Below are 23498 nucleotides of genomic sequence, written 5' to 3'. Positions count from 1 at the left end.
ATTATTACTGAATAAATTTATCAATCAAATTTGATCACATACAATTTTTACAGATAAATACATTATCTCAAAAAATATCTATATATTAGTATATGTTACACGAAATGTAATAAAATGTATTACTTTGGTTTATCAATTTATAAATAAGAATGAAAATTTGTTATAGCTTTGTTCCAATATTTATTTTTATATATTTAAGTTATCCATTTTACTGTTTTCATTCATATTTATAACAAAATTAGAGTCCTTACATTATTTATCTTATTTCAATAGTGATAAAAATCAACTATATTTTGTAAGATCTTAAAAAGTGACAAAAATGGAAAACTACATTAAATTTATTTATAAGGATACAAAATTATATGTCATTCCACCAAGAGCGGTTAAAGCATTAACACTTTATTTATATATATCTCACAAGCTAAGTTTACCTCTAAACACATTCGAATTAACAACAAATAACAAAAATTTAGGTGTTCTGGATAATTTGCGCTGTAATAACAAAATTACTATCAATATTAAAAGAAAAAAGAAGCCTTTTAACTTATTTTCAATTCCGATTGTAAACAGTATAAAAACTTCTGAAGATCAAGACAAAAAGATTAATCAAATATCACAAAATGACGAAAATTTATTGTGGGCAGCCAAGTTTGCGTTGTATATGAGCAATAACATAATAGAAGAAGCAATTAAAATCATAAATTTCAATTGTCTTCAGGAAGTATTCAATCCTGTTGATGAAATTAAAAAAATGTTAGAAGGAGAGTATAAAGTAACAATTTCAGATGGAAATAAAAATAAATTATATGAGACAATTTTACCAAATGAAGATGCTGAAGATTCTTATAGTGAGAATGATAGTGATATCGATTATGATGAAGAAAGTAAACAAAAGGATAAAAATGATTTTTCTATAGAAACTCATGATAAAGATAACAATATAAGAAAGAATTGGCCATTTCAAGATGAAGACAACGAAAACTCGGATTCTCTATTAAACAGATATTTAAGTTCCGAAGAATTCAATGAATTCAAAGAGGAGGAGAATGAACAAATTTTATTAGATGAACAAACTGCAACAATAAGTGGAGTAACTGCTCAAAATTCAAATATAAGACAAACTGCAACAATAAATGCAGTTTCATTTCCAAATTCAAATCAAAGACAAACTGCAACAATAAGTGGAGTAACTGCTCAAAATTCAAATATAAGACAAAATGAAACAATAAGTGGAGTTTCTCCTCCAAACACAAATCAAAGACAAACTGCAACAATAAATGCAGTTTCATTTCCAAACACAAATCAAAGACAAACTGCAACAATAAGTGGAGTTTCCAAAACAAATAAAGACAAAATGCAACAATAAGTGGAGTTTCTCCTCCAAACACAAATCAAAGACAAACTGCAACAATAAATGCAGTTTCATTTCCAAACACAAATCAAAGACAAACTGCAACAATAAATGCAGTTTCATTTCCAAACACAAATCAAAGACAAACTGCAACAATAAATGCAGTTTCATTTCCAAACACAAATCAAAGACAAACTGCAACAATAAATGCAGTTTCATTTCCAAACACAAATCAAAGACAAACTGCAACAATAATGCAGTTTCATTTCCAAACACAAATCAAAGACAAACTGCAACAATAAATGCAGTTTCATTTCCAAACACAAATCAAAGACAAACTGCAACAATAAGTGGAGTTTCTCCTCCAAACACAAATCAAAGACAAAATGCAACAATAAATTCGGATATTCAGCGTCAAATCCCTCAGCATCAATCCTCACTACCTAATGAAACTGCTTCTTATTCTTCCCAAATTTCTAATCATTTAACCGATAATCCTCCATTAACAGATTTACAAAATACACATCTAGTGCCAAATTTTGCTTATGATTACCAAAATAATTTTTCAACGCATAAACAATCTATTATCGTTAATAAAGCTTGCATTGAACTTATTCCTAATTATCAATCTTTTGATGATAAAAATAAAGAGATTCACCGAAAAAGAATCAAAAATATTCTGAGGACTTATCATACATTTTCAATTTCCCAATCCGCACGTATTAAATATTCATTAACCATATATACAAATGGTCATCCTTTGAGATTTCAACGTTACAATGCTCATAATAATTATTTAGAAATTATTTATTATTGCGGATATAAACCTAGATGCAACTTTTGTATGCATGTAAAAGTCTTTGATGAGAAATTAAATATTTCTCCTGAAGAAAAACCAGACAGTAAACTTCATAACTGCCGACCTGCAAAACAATCTCAAATAATTAAAGGAACAAATCCAATGAACTATGATATTGAATCTCAAGTTCAAGATTATGTTGTCAAAAATCCAACCGCAACGATATCAGAAACAAGAAAGTATGCAAATCAACTGATATATGACTGTAATCAAGCCCAGTCTACTAATTTCATTCAGATATCAGAGAAGAAAGTCCAACAGCTGTATTATGAAGTTCATCCTGTCAAATCAAAATCAGAGATTGATCTTATTAATGAAATGTTAGAATTTTTTAATCAAAGATCATATTTTATTACCCAAAGCACAAAAAATGATAATGCCTATTATTTTTTTGGATTGGAACGTTTCATTCGAGTTGCACGGTATTCATCACATTGTTTTATTGATGGAACCTTCAAAGTCGTTCCTGTATCAATAATGAATGGCCAATTATTAAATTTGTTAATTTTTGACCAAGCAACTCAACTGTATCTACCGTTTTTACATATAATCATGACGGGAAGAACAGAAACTGATTATCAAAGAGTATTTAGTATTATGGAGTATGATACTGATATTAAAATTCCTTTATCAACATTTGATGTTATAACAACTGATTTCGAAAAAGCACTTCAAGGCTCAATTTATAAAAGAAAAGGAGAGCAAACCATATTGACTGGATGCATATATCACTTTATTGCAGCATTAGTTAAGAATTTCAAGAAAAAATGTGATCCAGAAGATCTTAACAATAAAATTCTTTTAAAGTTATTATGCGCTTCTCCATTCATGCCAGAAGAAGTTTTTGATTTGGTTTGTAATAAAATTAAATGCATTCAAGATACAAATGAATTTGCAAAATACTTTATTAAAACATGGAGCACAAGCTATAATTCAATCAGCAAGCTCAAAGTATTCGACAATATTTATTCTAATAATGGCGTAGAATCGTACAACAAAGTGTTAAATACAAATATTGTATATTCACATCCCACAATTTTAAAGACGGTACACACTTTAATGAAAGTGGATTTAGCGATTTTGCATCGATATGCACGGGCAGATAAAAACACAAGTGATCATAAACAGTCGTATTTCATTAAATTGAAAAAAATAAATGAAGAGATTCAGTTATTTGAAGAGCATTTTGGTCTGGAAATATCATTAATTCCTGAGGATATAATGAAAAAATATAAGGATTTGTCCAAACATTCTGGAATTGATTTCAGAGATATTGAAATTGAAAGGTATATGTCAAGTGATCAAATACTTGATGACATTCAAATAAATTTAGAAGAAACAAAAAATGAAAAGATAGAAAACATTGAAATTGCCGAAGATGATTTATTTCAATAATATGTAACATTGATTTCTATTCAACTTTATCGTTATTATAATAAACATTTTTATGATTTTTTTAATATTTTTTATAAGTAGATTGAAGATTATTTGATGGAAAGATGTATATATATATACATAATGTACCTTACAATATCTTCATGCTATGAATTCCAGAATAATGACAAGTTTTCATTCTTAATTAGAAGTCTCAAATATTTTGTCTATTTTTTCATATTTTTTCTATTTTTTTCACCATTTAAAATTTCTTAAATTCTAAATATAGCAAATTATATCATTTTACTTTCTGCAACGATTTAATCGATAATTATATGAATATTATTGTAAATATTTCTAAAATATTTTAAATACAAATAATTTTAAACTGAACCAAATAAATTGGATAACTTTAACTCAATCAAATAAATATTAATATGAATTTTTATAGAAAAGCTTTATTTTTTTCTCATTTTTAATTTCATTTCAGTCTCTAAACTTTCTTACTATGTAAAACGTATTATTATAGTAATAAAATAAAATACATGTTTATTCGATCTCGTATTTCAAAAAAATAAAATTACTTATATAAAAAGATTCTCTTTAGTCAACTTTCTTTTTGAATCTCTAATAAGTTTTTACTGTTGCTTCTATATATTAAGTATTGATTCTTGTAGTAAAGAAAATCCGGAACGTTTATTTATTAGAATACTCGAACTTTGACTTACATATTACTAATTGTAATTATTTTCAAGAGCTATTTCTATTACTCCTACTTGTTCGGCTTAAAATCTGCTATATTGTTAAGATAAACTAAGTCTAAATTTTTGAACCATTTTTTGAAGTTTAAAGTGTAATACATATCGATTTTTTATCCGAATTTAAGAATTGCTTCAAAGTTTTAGCGTGAAATCGTGCATTTTTTCTAATGAAATTGTTATTATAAGATAAGCAATCTGAGTTTTTTTTGAATAATATGTCACTACACATGATAGAGCGTTACGTGCTGAAAAGTTACGCTTCGTTCTGAAAGTGGTAATGAAGTTTTATTAGAATTCATCAAAAAAACGTATGAAAATAATCGTATGTCAAAATGTGAGCACTTCTCAAAATTTGCTCACATTTTGACTATTTTTGTGAGATCTTCCTCACAATTTTTTGACAAACGTACAAAAAAGTGCCAAAATGTGAGCAAATGTGAGCAATTTTTATATCTCATCAGCAATAGCTAATTGATATTTTATTTTGTATTGATATTCATTTTTCTCATATTATACACGATTATATCTCTTTTTTTAAAAAAGTTTTTATATTAGACATGAAAGTTGAATTAATACAATTTTGTACTAGAGTTTGTTTGTATATTAAATAATAATGATATATACTTCAACATATTGCGTCTCACCATTACCAAAATGTAATTTTGCATACAATTTTCTTTCATTTAACAATGATGTTATTTGAAAAGTGATACTTCCATGATTATTGATTAATGTTCCATCATATATAGGAATGAATGTTAAACAAGACACGCCTGCAGCTGGGTGCATTCGTGGCATTGTGATAAGGCTTATATATAAAGACTTCTCTCGATCAGCATTACGTCAAATGAATATTGACCCATTATTTTGGCGATGCGCTAGTTCCAAGTAGAAATGCTTTGGTATATTTAGGTTATGTCTATATGTTATGAATCATGGTATTATTGATAAAAACGTTCTTAGTCATTAAATCAATCCTAGTATCTAAAGATATAATTTAGATTTTTTTGTTTATTGCTAAAATTAAATACAGTATAACTTTCTTTCATATTGTCGGTACTAACAATACAAGATTGTGTTGAAAAAAACTTAAATATGCATGAAAATTAAATTTAATGTGTAAATATGATAAAAATTTCAACTTTACTAATAACATACATAAGTTTCTGATAGTTTAATATAGTTCATATTGATGTGACTGTAAACTATATCAAAAAAATATTTTTAAATATTGTTATGCAAATAATGGGATTTCTAAGGAAAAAATGATTATATTTGTTATATAAAGCAATCTTTTTAATTATTCACTACGTTTATTACATTTTTTGCCGACCATTTACGTAATATGCCTCCACCAAGCAGACGCAAACAACAAAGTCGTGAAGCTAACGAAAAATCAATTGAAGCAAGAAAAAACTCCCAAGAAAAGAATGCGCCAAAGGAAGTCGATCCAAAACACTGGACTGCTTCTGTAATTGTTAATGGTGACTCTTATACTCGAGCAAGGAATTTATTTCAAGATAACAATATTAAAGTGCCGAGTGAAAAAGAGTTTTACCGTCATCAAAAAGAAATAGGTAAGGTAATACTAGAATATAAAGAGCAATCTATTAAAAATGCTCAACAAACAATGAAGAAAGATACATTTTTAAGCACTGATTCGCATTATAATGTTGGCAGAAATGCTACAGCGTGCCAAAGTTTAATGATGGACAACCGTGGAAAAGTTGTTGGTGAAACAACTGTTATAAAAAAGAGCTCTGGAGGAGACTTTGAAGGCCCATCCAACATGATGGAAACAGAATGTACAAAGAGGATGATGTCAAATTTTGACTTTACAAATGTTTCCACAGTGGTTCATGACAATGACAATAAAACGAAAGCCATCATCCAGCAATATGCTCCGAATGCTAAAATTACACTTGATCCTCGTCATTGTGTACGTGCAGTTGGCAGAGCTTTCGAAAAGCTTGAAAATGGTGGATATAAAGAAGCAGCAGGAAAAGAAACTGTTAATCAACAGAAAGAAAGTGAATCACAGCCAGCATTCCCAATCAAATCTAAAGCAGAAGAGCCGAAGAAACGTGGAAGACCATTAAAACACCAAGAAAAAGTATTTCATCAGATATATTCGAAAGTTATTAAGTGGTTCACTTTTATTATCATGCTTCCAATTGAAACAACGAAAAAAATTTTCCTATGGAAGAATACATTAAATCATTTTATCGGAAGGCATGAAAATTGCCTTCACGAAAAAGACAAAGAATATCCTGTGTTTCAGCCACTTACAAAACCTGATTTAGCGAAGCAATTTCAACGTTTTACAGATGATGCCGCAAAGTTGATTCCAGAAATTGATCCTAATGCTCAAACACAACAAAATGAATCGATACATCACTCAATGTTTACTCAGTGTCCCAAAGGAAACAACGCAAAATCGTTTGAAATGCGTACGGCTGTTACAATTTTACAAAAAAACGAAGGAGAGAAATGCAAACAAGAAATTGTTATATACGAAAACGATAAAAACAGTTTGACAGAAAAGTGACAACTTTACGTGTCAAAAATATAAAAAGTGATATTTTATTCATCATTATCTTCTTCATAATTTATTTCATATTCTTCTTCATATCCACCTTCATATTCTTCACTTTGTCCCTCCTTCTTTTTTTTACCATCTTTATTATCGATTTCTTCTTCCTCATCTTGGAATTCCATTGCTGGGTCTGAGCTGTTGTTGTGCACTACTAAGAGGAGATGTACCATTGCTGGGTCTGAGCTGTTGTTGTGCACTACTAAGAGGAGATGTACCATTGCTGGGTCTGAGCTGTTGTTGTGCACTACTAAGAGGAGTAGAACCATTACTCTTTGTAATTTCTTGTTCTTCCAAGTATCGATTCAACAAGATCTCATCTTTTGTTGGTAAGACTTCAATGCAATTGTAGAATTTTCCATTATGGAATATGTATAAACTTGTAAATTCTCTGGACGAGTGCTTGTAAAACTCTTCGATAGTAATAAGACGAAAGCACAGAAGGCTTTTGTAGTGTTAACTTGTTAATGCAATTACGTGATGTACCATCGCTGAGTGGAACATTAGTCAATAGCAACGATAGCTTTTGATGTTGGTGTAACCTGGTTAGAGATTGCTCTAGCCAGTGAAAGTCTATTTGGGTATAAATATCCAGAGAATGAATTTTGAATAAATAATAAATTGTGAACAATTGAATAAAATATAGAAAATATAAATAATTTTGAAAGATATTATTGAAAAAATATTTTTCACAAAAGTTGAATTCAAATTGTAAATTTTTTAAAAAATCTTTAAAGTGAAGAAAATAAAATTGGACAATGAGAAAACAACAATGAACTAAAAATTAGTGAATAACTACAATGGCGAAATTAAAATTACGATCAGAATAATTTTTATAAAAGAATGTGTTAGAAATTAGTAACGATTAAGATAAAATAAAAATTTGGGGAACGAGAAAAGTGATTGAATATTGGTAAACATGAATTTTTATTGAAAAATAAAATGAGATTAAGATTCTAAGCAGAAATTTTTAAAAATTAGAAAAATAAAAAACAATAAAGATAATAAAAAAATTGAAACTAAAAAAAATCGAAAAATAATGATAAAATAAATGAATAGTTGAAGACAAATAAAAATAAAATGTTATCAATAAGAAAATAATTTGAATAAGTTTCAATATAGATTGATCAATTTATGAATGGGAATCCAAAATTAGAACAGCCGAATTGGTATATTGATAACAAATGATATTATGTTATTAATAAGGTATAAATGTTTTGAATGTAATTCAAATTAATTTTGAATATGAAATTGAATAAGATTGAAAAATTAAATATATAGAATTTTGAATGAGTTTCCGTTGAAATGAATGTTATGGAAATGTAGAAAATATTAGCCTTTGGATGAATTGGAGGGTGAGAGATATTATTTCATACAATACTACTCTCACCCTCCAATTCCCAGCCAAAATGGCTAAAAATTGCCCGCAATGTGAACAATTGCGGGCAATTTTTAGCCATTTTGGCTTGGAACTAGAGCCTGCGAGGTACATGGATAGTATCAGTACCTCACAGGCTCTAGTTCTCTATATGGCGCCGAGAAATTTTGGTGAAATGTGGTCGCATTTCACCAAAATTTTTTCGGCGCCATAGGATGAATTGGAGGGTGAGAGATATTATTTCATACAATACTACTCTCACCCTCCAATTCCCAGCCAAAATGGCTAAAAATTGCCCGCAATTGTTCACATTGCGGGCAATTTTTAGCCATTTTGGCTTGGAACTAGAGCCTGCGAGGTACATGGATAGTATCAGTACCTCACAGGCTCTAGTTCTCTATATGGCGCCGAGAAATTTTGGTGAAATGTGGTCGCATTTCACCAAAATTTTTTCGGCGCCATAGGATGAATTGGAGGGTGAGAGATATTATTTCATACAATACTACTCTCATCCTCCAATTCCCAGCCAAAATGGCTAAAAATTGTCCGCAATTGTTCACATTGCGGGCAATTTTTAGCCATTTTGGCTTGGAACTAGAGCCTGCGAGGTACATGGATAGTATCAGTACCTCACAGGCTCTAGTTCTCTATATGGCGCCGAGAAATTTTGGTGAAATGTGGTCGCATTTCACCAAAATTTTTTCGGCGCCATAGGATGAATTGGAGGGTGAGAGATATTATTTCATACAATACTACTCTCACCCTCCAATTCCCAGCCAAAATGGCTAAAAATTGCCCGCAATGTGAACAATTGCGGGCAATTTTTAGCCATTTTGGCTTGGAACTAGAGCCTGCGAGGTACATGGATAGTATCAGTACCTCACAGGCTCTAGTTCTCTATATGGCGCCGAGAAATTTTGGTGAAATGTGGTCGCATTTCACCAAAATTTTTTCGGCGCCATAGGATGAATTGGAGGGTGAGAGATATTATTTCATACAATACTACTCTCATCCTCCAATTCCCAGCCAAAATGGCTAAAAATTGCCCGCAATTGTTCACATTGCGGGCAATTTTTAGCCATTTTGGCTTGGAACTAGAGCCTGCGAGGTACATGGATAGTATCAGTACCTCACAGGCTCTAGTTCTCTATATGGCGCCGAGAAATTTTGGTGAAATGTGGTCGCATTTCACCAAAATTTTTTCGGCGCCATAGGATGAATTGGAGGGTGAGAGATATTATTTCATACAATACTACTCTCACCCTCAATTTTAATTACTTAAACTCATTCTATTTTTTTGACATGTAAATGTCACTTTTACTGAGATCTGACACAATGTCAGATCTCTTTTTTTCGTATATAAGAAAATATACAATCGTGTCAATAATTACCAAATATCTCCTTCAATCCGCGAACTCCAAAAACTTGAATATGAGAAAAATAAATCCAGAAATCAAAAGAAAGCTACACCAGAAACAAGAAAAAAGATCAACAAGGCAAGAAATGCAAAAAGATTTCCTAAGGATAACCCTACAGGTGATTACAGAGGAGGAAAGTGGACCCCACAAGATATCTAATTTTCAAATTTGAAATAAACACATATTTTCTTTGTATTTGAAAATATTTTTATATTATAAGATTTTTGAACCTATAAGTAGCATGACAAAAATTATATAATTTGCTCCTTTTTTATTTTAGTATACAAATATCCCATTTGTTATATGTTCGGTATATATATGATGATATTGTAATCAATTATGCTTAATGAAGCTTTATCCCGTGAACCCCTCATATTATTGGAAAATAAATAGCGAAAACATGTAGAGCTGCTAAGTTCTCAAGTGTATGCTGATTTTTGGATTATTTCATGAAAACTAATGGCGGGATATCTTGCATTATTTAAAAAAATTGAACTATGCAAAAATAAATAGTATTATATTTTTTTCTCATGAAATGCTATTATGAGACAACCATAAAAAACCATATGTTGTATTTTTATAATTTGATTGATTTTTTTACTATTTCATTAATCTTTTATGAATAATAATTATTTTTAATATATGTGCTATTAAAATTTCAAATTTTGACTAATATATCTAAGTTATCTGAACGAAACATTTAGAAAATATCATACTTACATTGAAATAGCAAGTAGAGCATATTAATAGCAAGTTTCTTGGCTTTATATCTATCATCTATTGTTGTTTGATCAAACAAAATTCACTCTATTATATGGTGTCAATTAATTAAAACAATTTTTAATAGTTATTTATTTAGTGCGAATAAGTGCAAACTCATAAATGAATAACTTAATAGGAGTGTGGGACAAACTATCCAGTGTCACTTTTTTATTAACCTTATTTTAAAAAATTAATAAAATAATAATAAAAAATTATTTGAATCTTTTACATTAATTGTTTCTTTTTTAAAAGTACCTTTAAAGTACAATAAACAAGATTTGAATCTATTGATCCTTGTTGCAAACTTGAATATATTGCTTCAAGCATTTTTGAGAGTAGCCCATGCTAGCTTTTATCTCTTCTTGGATACCAAACTGGAGGAGCTCCATAGTGTTGAATATCACGGGCTCCATACAACAAATTGAATAAGGTATTTCAAAATTTGAAGGAAATGGTCCATCATTGAATGTAGTGGCCGGGAATTGAATGACATACAGATAGTTTGAGGAAATTTGTTATAAATTATAATATAATTGAAGAATTAATTATCAAAACAAGTCTAAGAGCCATTAGTCAGATTTTCCCGAAATGCAAGGTTAAGATTTTAGCAGCGACTAACTTTGAGTGTACATATATAATTGTTATACTGAGTACTTTCTATCTGTGTTACTTATTTGAGTCTAAGAGCCATTTGTCAGATTTTCCCGAAATGCAAGGTTAAGATTTTAGCAGCGACTAACTTTGAGTGTACATATATAATTGTTATACTGAGTACTTTCTATCTGTGTTACTTATTTGAGTCTAAGAGCCATTTGTCAGATTTTCCCGAAATGCAAGGTTAAGATTTTAGCAGCGACTAACTTTGAGTGTACATATATAATTGTTATACTGAGTACTTTCTATCTGTGTTACTTATTTGAGTCTAAGAGCCATTTGTCAGATTTTCCCGAAATGCAAGGTTAAGATTTTAGCAGCGACTAACTTTGAGTGAGTGTACATATATAATTGTTATACTGAGTACTTTCTATCTGTGTTACTTATTTGAGTCTAAGAGTCATTTCTACCATAGAACTAGATATTGTCTCTCATTAAATATATATAACTGTAAACTGCTTAATTCATTTATCTATTTAGATAAAATTATATTTATATAAGATTTCATGTTATTATTTCATCTTTATTATTTTTTTTATTCCTTTGAAAAGTGACACTGGATAGTTTGTCCCTTTCTCAACTTAATAGTAGAAATGAATTATCTGATATAAATCTCACATTTTGTCCATCAGAAATACTTTAATTGCATACGCATAACTATTAGTAATACGTCTGGAGTGTCAATTAATAACAATCTCACAACAAGTAAAATTCAGATTTTTATTAAACTTATTTTTTCCTAAAAGTTTTCTCAAATTACTATATATACATATGTGGATAAAATAATAGTAATATTGTAAAAAATTAGATAATTTTTTTATTTGAGAACCTCTCAAAAGTTCATTCAATTTATCAATTGTTTCGGTTTGATGTATATTCATTTCTGGAGCCTAAAACTTTAGCAATCATGACAATATCATATTCTCTTTCTAACTACGCAATGTAAGGGTATCCTTAAAGATATAAAAATTTGTGTAAAATATGAAAAATGACTTCTTCTTTTAAAATGATTACATGTTTGAATAATGCTTGGATAAACAATGTAATTATGATTAACAATACTTGATCTATATTCATTGGAGTCAATACTATATAATTGGATATTGTGCGAACCTGGTTGTTGAGTTCCGAGATCAATTGAGAATTCATTCTTAGATGTATTTCTTGTTATTTGCTCAAATCGTTTCATGTCTTGGGAGCAATATATCTTAAAATTTGTATCAGTTTTAACTTGTCCATGGATGATAACTTTCTGATTTAGAAAGAAATATGTTGATCTGTTTTTATAGATGGATATCTCTGGAGGATTTGTTTCAACAATCAAAACAAATTATTGAATAATATTTGATTTTGTCCCTAATTCATCGATTGCATAAAAATCAAAATGAATTTGTGAACTAATTGGGAAATTGATGATATCAATTTTTATCGTACCTGTAACAAATGAATCACTCGAAACCATTTCTGAACTTGTGTATAAATCGTGATCTTCATATTTGCATTTAAATGTGACATTTCCGAGGCTTATTCCTGCGAGTTCGACTGTGACTCGTTCTCCGATTAAAAGTATCTCTGGGACTTTATTGACTAAAATGACGTCTTCTATTTTATAATATGGGACTGATTCAGAAAACATGAAGTAAGAAATTTGATAATAACCTCTTTCACTTGGAACTTTAAATGTGTCATTAAAAATATAATTCTGACTGTCATCTTGATGTGTTTGAATTAACTCATAATCTTGTAGACCAGATGAGTTAACAGTTCTAGAAATGTTGTATACTTCATTAAAATTATATGTAAACAATATTAGATCTAATGTGAGATTCGTGTCAGGATAATAACAACTCCTTTTTGTGTGATCTGAAAATATCTCAATATTAATGACAATAGGTGTGATTCTTACGTATCCTTGACCTCGGTTGCCTATCAATCTTTCTGTGAATGAGTATGGTGAAGGCATTGATTCGTTGCCTGGGATGATTATTCCATTCTTGATAAAAGATTCATTTATGAAAGAACTTCCACCACCTCCAGCTGAATAGTAATCTCCACCAGCACCACCATAATAGCCAGAACCACCTCCTGAAGCCTCATGAGAGCCTCTAGCTTCACAATTTCCTCCATAAAATTTGCCACCATTATTATTAGAATTTGCATAATTTGTTCCATAGCTTGTTTGAGTAGCACCTGTTCCACATCGTAAATTACCATAATATTTAGTGCAATGTGATCCATCCCCACCTGAAACTCCCCCTCCATATCCGCCATATGTATATTGATTAAAAAATGTTCCAGCACCAGATCCAGCACCAGCACCGGCAAAAAGAATTCCACTTTCATTTTTAGCTTCACCAATTGAAATGAAACTCATTCCTCCTCCTGATGATGAATAGAATTCATCATCATCATATGAACTTAACCCACGCCCTCCTCCTCCAAATGTGTTTCATAATATTGTTATAGGTTTACCGATATCACTATCATGCCTTAATATTTCAGTAGTTCCCATTTCACCGCAGAAAATATAAAGAGTTGTTTGCCGAGAAATGTCAAGCTCTCCACTGGCATAGCCACCTTTGCCACCTTCATATAATGTTCCGTTATATGTAACATTGCCTCCTTGTGCACCCCATGCTTCAAGCCTGTATCTACCTGGTGGAAGATCTCTTCTAAATGGTTGGCAATCGAGATAATTTATGCAATTATACACATATAGCTCACTGCGAATGAAGAGATCCCAAAGTATCAAAGTAAATGAGATTTCAAATTAAAATCTCAGATTAATATAAAATTGACAATAAAATAAATTCATATGGATTTGTTGGTCCTGTAAAATTTTGATAATTAGAAGATTTCTAAATATGTTAATTTACATGTACATTTTCAGTAATCATGATATTAATTATTTTAAAAATTATAATTTGGACGATACTAATGGTTTCCTATATTACAATTGATTTGTAGATTTACATTGGAGAAAAGCTTCTTAAGCTTTTTAATCCCATAAATGGCCATCATTTGGAAATAAAAAGTGTCAATAAATTGAATAAATTAACACATTTTTACTGATTCATATGTATTTACTGATTTTTATTTTGATGAAAAGAAAACAACAAAATTTATGAATGCTTATAATTATGATAAAAGGAATATGATGAGAAGAAGTTGAATTTAGAAATATTCAAAAGTTCAATTCGATTTCATTTCATAAGAATAGAATGAGAAATATTTTGTTGTCAACAATATAATTTAATATGATTTCTTTTTCTGTATAATAAGAGAAAATTATCAATTCAGATAAAAAAGAAATTAATTTTGAGTTCAAAGGTAAAAATTACTATACATTTGAACCTCAACATGTGAGGTTAAAGAAAGGATACTATTTATTTGAATTATGGGGTTGTTCAAGTACAGGTTATCAAGATTCAGACACATATCTACAGCCATCAAGAGGATCTTTTGTTTCTGGTTATATACTACTAAAAAAGACAAATGATTTCTATGTACACGTATGTTCGAAAGGTCAATATTATATGTACAAGAATTCATATGGAGGGGGAGGTCAGGGACAATTCGGGGGAGGCGGATCAAGTGATATCCGTCTTTTATCAGGAGAATATGATGATTTCGAATCTCTGAAAAGCAGAATCATCGTTGCATCAGGTGCAGGAGGTTCAGACTCTAAAGATCAAGGAGGTCCAGGAGGATCATTAAAAGGATACAACAGCACACAAAACAAAGGTAAAGGAGGAACACAAACATTTGGAGGCATCGGCATTGAAAATGGTAAATTTGGAAAAGGAGGTGGTGAAAACAGAACAATTGGACTAGAACAATATCACCTCGGAACATCAGGAGGTGGTTCAGGATACTTTGGTGGTGGAACATCAGATGATTATGGTTCAGGTGGTGGAAGTTGTTACATCAGTGGACATGAAGGTTGTGTTTCTGTCATCAAAGAATCAAAAATGGATAATATATCTTTCAAAACACAAGGAGATATCAGTATCCACTATTCAGGATTTAAATTCGAAAGAACAGTTATTGATGATGGAAAACATGAAATGAAATCTCCAAATGGTACATTCGAAATCGGACATCTTGGAAATGGATTTGTTCGAATTACAACAATATTTGACATATCAGAAATTTCTTGTAATTTTATTCCTTACTATTCTATAATGCATTATTTTGTATTTCATATATTTTTATCATCTTTAATCTATTGATTATAATGATAAATATTCTATTTTAATGGTAATAATCAACATTCAAGATATAAATGAATGATGAGTAAATTTTGAAATTTTACCATCAATTAATGTTGGAATATCATTATCTCTATCAAAGGATTAAATTTAATTTTAAGTATATATGGTTTTGTTATCTCTAATTTTAGCAGTTCTTTTTGATCTGTTTGTGATTTCCTGTTTTCGGCAAAATATACAATAATAAAAATGATTGGCTATTGTTTTTGAGAAAATATCAATGCAATAAAGTTTATCAAGATATACATCATTGTTGGAAAAATTAAAATTAAATTCATTCTTTCTAATTAAACTCGATATATTTCTCATGGTTTGTTAAAGTGTGTTTAGAAGATGCTGCTTTGTACTTGCATTTAAAAACTTCTCCTCTTTTATTAGAATTCGTTTGAGACCCTTGCGCAGAGAAGATTATCATTATGACTACAATCGTATTCTAATTGAGTTTGAAGTGTAAAATATGAATGAAATCATCGATACTTGTAATCCTTTAAAAAAAAATGCCAACATAAAATTTTCCAAAAAATACCAAAAAGTGACATAAAATGTTTTGATTGTCAATTTCAAAGGATTTAATCACTTGATAAAGATAATGACATTGTAATTTTAATTATACAATCTTTATACTTAAATAATATTATGCTCTTATTAAAAGAAAACTATTTTTTGTGTGATAAACGAAATTTCGGACTTAATTCTTTCGAATATTTTTATGAATTATATGAAAATGAGACACTTATTGATACTATTCTTGGATTCTGGTCCAAGTCTTGATACTTGGACACATTTTTATGACAATTCAAATATCACTGAAAATCACACTGAAAATACAAAATTAAATCCAACGGAAGTCGGAAATTATTATGTTACAACATGTTTATTCAATGGAATTAATGATATTGTTGTCAATATATCCAAAGGAGATCAAACAAAACTTCTTATTTCTATTTCTGGATTCAATGGCACAAAAACTCCATCTAACACAGTTTTTTCTTTATTTGGAAGTTGTGTTATCTATCGAACATGTGCCACAAAATCTATACAAACATCATCAAATGAAGGGGTATTTTTATGTTCATATATATTACCATCAAATACAAACAACAAAAACATTTTTGAAGATTCAACAGTCTTTGATTGTGGAGACTCAATAGATAAAGGAAATTCAATTAATAATTTATATTACGGAAATCTTAGTTATTCACGAAATAACATAACAAACAACAAATGTTATGATGATGTTTCACTTCAAATTTGTTCATGGCAGAAATGCAAAATCAGTCAATCATCTTTCATTGATAACAAAGCATACTCTGAATGCTTTTGTTTTGGTTCTAGAGGTCTACATCATTTTTATTTATGTAATATCATTAGAAACAATGCTAGTCAATGTTTTTCTTTATATGATGCAAAAGTTAAATTTGACTCTTGTTCAATCAAATATAATAATTGTCCACAACCATTTAATTTATCTGGTTCATGTTCAGCTACAATCATCAATAGTGATTATGATGGACAAACAACTGATAATGTAGAAGTACAAAATTCAAAAAACAATATCTACAACAAATTATCACATCTTTCTACAGGACTTTGTGAAGCAAAATTTAAAATTGAAAATAATTTGGAAAAAAAAAATGACATAAAAAAATTCAACCAAATGAAAAATTTTTTCACCTCCCAATATTTAATCCACTACCAACGTAATAATCTTCTTGATATTTCTCACATTTCATCATATTCAATTTTATCACTGATTAAAAAATAATTTTCCAAATTTAATAATATCCAATTTTTAAACATTCAATGGACTCTTCACCTGCATTTGCTCTTGTTCTGAAAACAAAATAAATGAAAACAGATCATAACATTGAAGATTATGATTCGTATTGGATTTCTAATAAGGATTATTCACAATATGATTCAGATTCGCAATATTTCAATTTTTAGAAGATTCAATTTCAAATGTTTTATAATAAAACAGAAGAAAAGTAAAAACTTCGACATTGATATTGAAAGCTGTCTTAGATCAGTTAGCGATGTGGAATCTACTGACCAATTATAAGAATTACAAAAAATGATTAAGTTATTCAACCTGGCCGTAACAGTTTGCTTCCTTTAGGAATACAATCATTCATTCATTCACTTTTTGTTCTTGATGAACAAAACAATTTGTTCTCAGTTTATAATTTTTGTGAAGATATCGAACTTCGAAAATATTTATATGAACTTTCATTAAAATTCAAAGAAGGCTTGATCAAAGAAGAAGACTTTGTTCGTGAGACATATTTATCATTTCGACTTGCATATCATATCATTGTTGTCAAATCTACTAAATATCTTTCAATCATCTCATGCAAAGCTCATGTGAACATTATGAGGTCAGTTGAAGTTCTTTTCCATGCAGTTATGTCAGTTTTGATCACACACAACCACAGTAAGTTAATTCATGTTAAATCAACAATCGAATATGAAGATATTATGTATGTTCAAAATCTTTCAGCAAATTTAGCAACAATTGAACGAAATTCACAAGGAAACATCAAGATTTATGGCAATTTGTTTGGAAACCGATGCAGTAATGAAGTTGAGAAAGATTTATTTGAATCAATTGATAAATATCAAATCAACAAAAACATAAATGAAATCTCAGAATTCATTCTTCCATTTTGGATTTCAAATTATGAATGTCACTTTTTACTTATAATTGGTCGATATGTTTTATCTAAAATCACAGGTCGAACTATATATATTGGATTTATTAGTGATGTTTCCGATATATTAAATTATGACAAAGAACTGTTAATTCATCATTTATCCGCATCAATGATGAATTTTCAACGAGTTCAAGGCATTGATTATCATTTAGAACTTCGTGAATTTAGTATTGGAATTTTTCATGAATTACCACCTAATTCATTCATTACATTGACGAAAATCTCAGACATGAAAAAGATCGAAGTTTTTTGTAAAGAACCACAATATTTAGTTCGTTTAATCAAAGAAGATTCATCACCTGTTCTTGCACAGACTGTTCCTATTGGAGATTCAGGTGATTTCTTCTTTTATCCTATCAAACATTTATCAAAGACACTTGAATACCACAAAATCACATCATTTAGTGATTGTAATGTCGACAAGAACGAAGTTCGTGTTAGTTTTATGGATTTGATTACAGACGCATTTTTAGATTTCGGAATTCAATCATCAGATAAACCGAAGAAAGAATTTCATTTCCCACCAGAATTATCACATTGCAAGCGATGTTCAAATCATTTATATAACATCGCATCATGTATTTATTCATCATCTTTATCACAATTTTATATCAAAGTTGAAGAATGTTTTAATTTTGGAAGTTCATCATTAATTTGTTATTTACAAGAGAACGACAAAATCCGGCCATTTTTGATCTCCATGACATTTAAGAATTCTATTTTTTGTGTTATCTTTACATCAGTTGAAAATGAAGTTTATTTGTCTAATAAAGTTATTTTAGTTCAAACAGCCATGGATGCATTTGAAACAACAGGTCGCATCTTCCCATATAAATACGAGTTCACAGAAACTCCAGACCGAGATTACACAACATCACCAAGTGGTTTTAGTCCAGTTTTGTTATCAGAAACTAGTTACAAAAACATTTATTTGCCCGAACACAGAGAATTGATGCGTAAACAGATCTCATCAGGTAAGGTTGAAATGTTTTCATTGTTAAATACGAGACATTGAAATGGTACTTGTCTAAAGGCTCCATGTATGGGGATGAGTTGCGTGGTGTCTGTGTTAATATTCCAGATTATTTAGTTAAATCTAAATATTCACCACAAAATATGATTCATTTTACAAATGTTTTCGAAGATAAATTCAAGAAACTCACATATGAAACAGGTGAAGATATTACAACATTCTATGAAGCCGTTAAAGATGTTCTTAAAGCATGGAGAATAGAAAACTAATAATGATTTAATTTTAATTTCAATTTTTATCTTTTTTCTATTTTAACATTTTATTTTTGTTTGATATATTTTATAAAACATATTATATATAGATAAAAGTATAAAGTTTTTATGTAGCTTATTAAGTGAATTCATAAGCATTCTATTAATATATATATATTTCAATTCCTCATTAAGAAAACAAAACATTATATTTGACCTAAAACATATACTAAACATTTTGATGATTTTAGTAAACCATATAAAGAACCATCAGATATAAAATCAGTGAAATTATCTTATACAAATTCCATTTCAATTGCTTCAACCAAAGAAATAGAAAAAATAAGTTTTGTTCGAATTCAATTTCAATTGCTTCAACAACAGAAAGCGTTTATATTACAGATATATAGCGATTATGAATCATATATTCTAGTTTTTCTATTAATGTATTGATTTCCAAAAGAAATTAAAAAATAGAGTTTCTAAAATGTTGAAAAAGAGAAAGGGAAAAATATTAAAAAAAATAAAAAAATTAAAAAAATTAAAAAAAATTAAAATAAAAAAGAGGCGGCGACAAATTTGCCCAGCCAGTAAAGTATTCAATTTTTTTTGCATTTTTTTAAAGCTTCTTAACTTAAATCATGGAATGTCTCAAAGACAAAAGTAGCATACAGCATGTAAAGCTAAAGAAAGATAATCATAATTAATACCTTAATTTTTAATATTACGCATTTTTAGGTGCAAAATTTAAAAACATTCTAATACAATAGAGCAGTTTCCAAAAGTAGCATACAGCATGTAAAGCTAAAGAAAGATAATCATAATTAATACTTTAATTTTTAATATTACGCATTTTTAGGTGCAAAATTTAAAAACATTCTAATACAATAGAGCAGTTTCCAAAAGTAGCATACAGCATGCAAAGCTAAAGAAAGATAATCATAATTAATACCTTTAAAGTTTAAAATCTTGATTTTTTTTAAAATCAAATATTTATAACTTTAATACATACAGCTTAAACCTTATACTTGTTTTCTCTTGTGAGAAAGCAATCTTACAAAGCTAACAATCCTAAAAAATAAAGAATTAAAATTTCATACAATCTTTTTTCGAAACTGTTCTTTTCTTAAGCCGCGAGCGAAGCGAGTGGCTTAGTTTCGTAATTTCATACAATCTTTTTTCGAATCTGTTCTTTTCTTAAGCCACTCGCTTCGCTCGCGGCTTAGTTTCGTAATTTCATACAATCTTTTTTCGAAACTGTTCTTTTCTTAAGCCGCGAGCGAAGCGAGTGGCTTAGTTTCGTAATTTCATACAATCTTTTTTCGAATCTGTTCTTTTCTTAAGCCACTCGCTTCGCTCGCGGCTTAGTTTCGTAATTTCATACAATCTTTTTTCGAATTTGTTCTTTTTGTCTCCCGCGAGCGAAGCGAGTGGCTTTTTATTTTTTTTAAATTTTTTTCTTTCTTACTTTTTTCCCTTACTTACAAATTTGATAGTAACTTACCAAATCTCTCTATCATATAATAATAAATTAATCCATTTTTGTTTCAAATCTGACACTTTACATTTCTGACATGTAAACCCGTCACTTTTCAGTTCACCTCACTGGGCAAGTTTGTGCCCCCTTCAATAAAAAAGGTACGGACACTTTTTAACCTTAAATTCTAAAAAATCAAGGGCATTTGTTAGCTTCACAACTCGTAATACCCTTTGAATATCACCAAGATTTTAGAGCAAGCAAAGCATTAGCATACTCTTAAGAGAATGCAATGTTTGTTGCATGAACTAAACTTTGCAAAAAAGAACATATTTTGATTTTTTGCAACCTATCAATTTTCTCATCATTTGATCAGCCAAGATTACTAAAATTCGAAAACACTTATAACCCTATCGGAAAATCTCTACCATAAAAAATTAAATTTATAAAATATTTTTGAGACTGCGCTTTCTCTTTGAAAATCATGGGGATGAATCACATAGAAATATATAATAAGTACGTAGAAAATGAAAAAAATCCGTCTTGCCAATTTTTAGAAACGGATTGCATTTCATCAAAAATCGACATTACCCAATAGTTGACTGGTAAATTAGCTGTTATCATAATTAACGGCATACAGTTATCAAATAAATATTAGTGCAAACGCACAACCAGCAATTAAAATTCTGAATTTTTATTACTTGCAACTTGTTTTACTCCTACAAGAAGAAGATTACTTTTGAGTTACATAAAATTCAAGTAGTATCTTCGAAATAATTGTATTTAATAAATATAAATATTTTATGTTTATTTTTTCGGTAATCTATTTGTTTTTGGATTTTGACCACAAATAGTTCTTCTTTAGTTAAGAAATTGTTAGTTTTTTTAAAATTAAATTTTGCATTCAAGAAATATCGACGTTTTTCAGGAACATAAAGAAATATTTTGCATCAACATCAATTATAAAACACATTCATTTTTCCAAAAAAATCACAATTTGGGGATTTTGTAATAAAAATTGTATTTCTTCATTTTATTTTTCATTTTTTGAATTTTTTTTGGAATTTAAACTTAAAGCAAAGACAGATTTTTATATATGATTAGAGTATACTTGATGATTTGGTTATAATTTTATCTCTAAAAGTTATACATTCCTTTTAACAATGAGTATTTCGATTCAATATCATGTATTCAAAGCATTTTTGAGCCTACTTTACTTAAGAAATCAGATTCAACACATTAGCATATTACGATAGGATTGCTATAAAACGATAATATCAATTTTTTAAAGAAATATTTTCTGATCTCGTTTTTCAAGCATAAATTTAGGATTTATTATTAGTTATTCACCATATGTTATTGAATTCCTGGAGAAATAACTACTGATACTTCATTATTGTTAACAAATTGAAACAAAATTTCACAGAATCTTTTGAAGAATGATATATTTATGCATTACTCAAGCTACAAAAATGATGCAGAGCATTAGCATATGCATTATTAACTTATATAGGGTTGTTAGATTCCCGACGATAGGTGTCTTGGAAGATTTGCCTGGTGTCATCATAGTGTCTTTAAATCAAAAATTTTATTTTGGAGTTAGTTTTATTGATTTTTCTAGGGTTGTTAGATTCCCGACGATAGGTGTCTTGGAAGATTTGCCTGGTGTCATCATAGTGTCTTTAAATCAAAAATTTTATTTTGGAGTTAGTTTTATTGATTTTTCAATAAAAAACATTTCTAAAACAAGAAAATAAAACGATAAAATATTTATATTTTATATAAGGATCTTATATATTTAAAATAAATATCATTTTATTTTTTTCATTGGTGTCTGTCAAACCATAATACACTATTCAAAAATTCAATGTGTCTTGCGGTTTCAAAAGACACCTTCAAATTGAACGATAGCATAGACACTATTGAATTTTACCCATTGTATTTAGTTTTTACCCTTTTTATTTTTAAGAATTAATGACTGAAACAGCCGTTTTGCTATGACCTCAATCACTTTTATTAAGGGTTTCGTTTTGCGAAAAAAACGTACAATACGCAATTTCGCTAAAAAAACATTTAGCTAGCAATTTCGACCTTTGACTCCACTCAAGACGTCACTTTTTTAATTTTGCGGTATCATATTTTTGGAAAATCTTTATGAATATTATATAAAAAGTCTCTTTAATATCTATATTTCATATTTTTATCGATTTTTAAGGTTTTTGCGAAAAGTATTCAATTATTTTTGCTATTTGGTCGGGTAAATGTCAGATTTGCGACATTTTCTGATATGATATTCAGATTCTACGTTGATAATAATGCATATAGAACCCTCTTGCTATTGTGTCAAAATTGCGAAACCGATAGCAAAAATATCTCGCAATATCAAAATTGAGATATTGAGTGAATTATGCATTATAGAGATTAAAAATCTGATTTGTGAAAACATCTCATCAGTTTCTAGCTAATTCAAAAATCTTTACTATCTTATTCGATTAAAATGAAAAGGGAATAGTTTCATTATGCTTTAAATGACAGCCTTATAATATAATCATAGTTTTCGCTCAATATGCAGCATTTTTTTTTCGAAATCTATGGTCAATGTCCTAAATACTGATTGCTTTGCATTCATATCTCTTACATTTTCTATACCCACATCACTATT

The 23498-nt window shown here is 29.0% G+C and overlaps 3 protein-coding genes and 1 pseudogene across 4 annotated transcripts, besides 12 other annotated features; 3 read left to right on the top strand and 1 right to left on the bottom strand.

Moving 5' to 3' along the window:
• Positions 1-751: 751 nt before the first annotated feature.
• Positions 752-1880, top strand: TVAGG3_0942810 (annotated as a pseudogene). Its single transcript has one exon. A coding segment is annotated over exon 1 (1129 nt).
• Positions 1881-2030: 150 nt separating this feature from the next.
• Positions 2031-3605: a mobile genetic element.
• A 408-nt stretch (positions 3606-4013) lies between these two features.
• Positions 4014-4801: a mobile genetic element.
• Positions 4802-5690: 889 nt separating this feature from the next.
• Positions 5691-6850: a mobile genetic element.
• Positions 6851-6912: a mobile genetic element.
• Positions 6913-6928: 16 nt separating this feature from the next.
• TVAGG3_0942760 (uncharacterized protein) lies at positions 6929-7207 on the bottom strand (the record flags this gene model as incomplete). The annotated part of the gene is made up of 1 exon (XM_001287203.1): positions 6929-7207. One exon carries the CDS (start codon positions 7205-7207, stop codon positions 6929-6931), a length of 279 nt encoding a protein of 92 aa, XP_001287204.1.
• Positions 6929-7207: a mobile genetic element.
• A 1200-nt stretch (positions 7208-8407) lies between these two features.
• Positions 8408-8516: a mobile genetic element.
• Positions 8517-8657: 141 nt separating this feature from the next.
• Positions 8658-8766: a mobile genetic element.
• A 141-nt stretch (positions 8767-8907) lies between these two features.
• Positions 8908-9016: a mobile genetic element.
• Positions 9017-9157: 141 nt separating this feature from the next.
• Positions 9158-9266: a mobile genetic element.
• A 141-nt stretch (positions 9267-9407) lies between these two features.
• Positions 9408-9516: a mobile genetic element.
• A 1116-nt stretch (positions 9517-10632) lies between these two features.
• Positions 10633-11728: a mobile genetic element.
• Positions 11729-14686: 2958 nt separating this feature from the next.
• On the top strand, positions 14687-15382 carry TVAGG3_0942680 (glycine-rich protein family; the record flags this gene model as incomplete). The annotated part of the gene is made up of 1 exon (XM_001300969.2): positions 14687-15382. The coding sequence occupies one exon, from the start codon at positions 14687-14689 to the stop codon at positions 15380-15382; it is 696 nt and encodes a 231-aa protein (XP_001300970.1).
• A 3791-nt stretch (positions 15383-19173) lies between these two features.
• On the top strand, positions 19174-19448 carry TVAGG3_0942670 (uncharacterized protein; the record flags this gene model as incomplete). Its single annotated transcript, XM_001279416.1, has 1 exon — positions 19174-19377. The coding sequence occupies one exon, from the start codon at positions 19174-19176 to the stop codon at positions 19375-19377; it is 204 nt and encodes a 67-aa protein (XP_001279417.1).
• Positions 19449-19925: 477 nt separating this feature from the next.
• Positions 19926-20987: a mobile genetic element.
• The last annotated feature ends 2511 nt before the right edge of the window (positions 20988-23498 follow it).

Source organism: Trichomonas vaginalis, chromosome I, assembly GCF_026262505.1.
Source record: "Trichomonas vaginalis G3 chromosome I, whole genome shotgun sequence".
NCBI lineage: Eukaryota > Parabasalia > Trichomonadida > Trichomonadidae > Trichomonas > Trichomonas vaginalis.
This window is presented reverse-complemented; position numbering and strand designations above follow the sequence as displayed.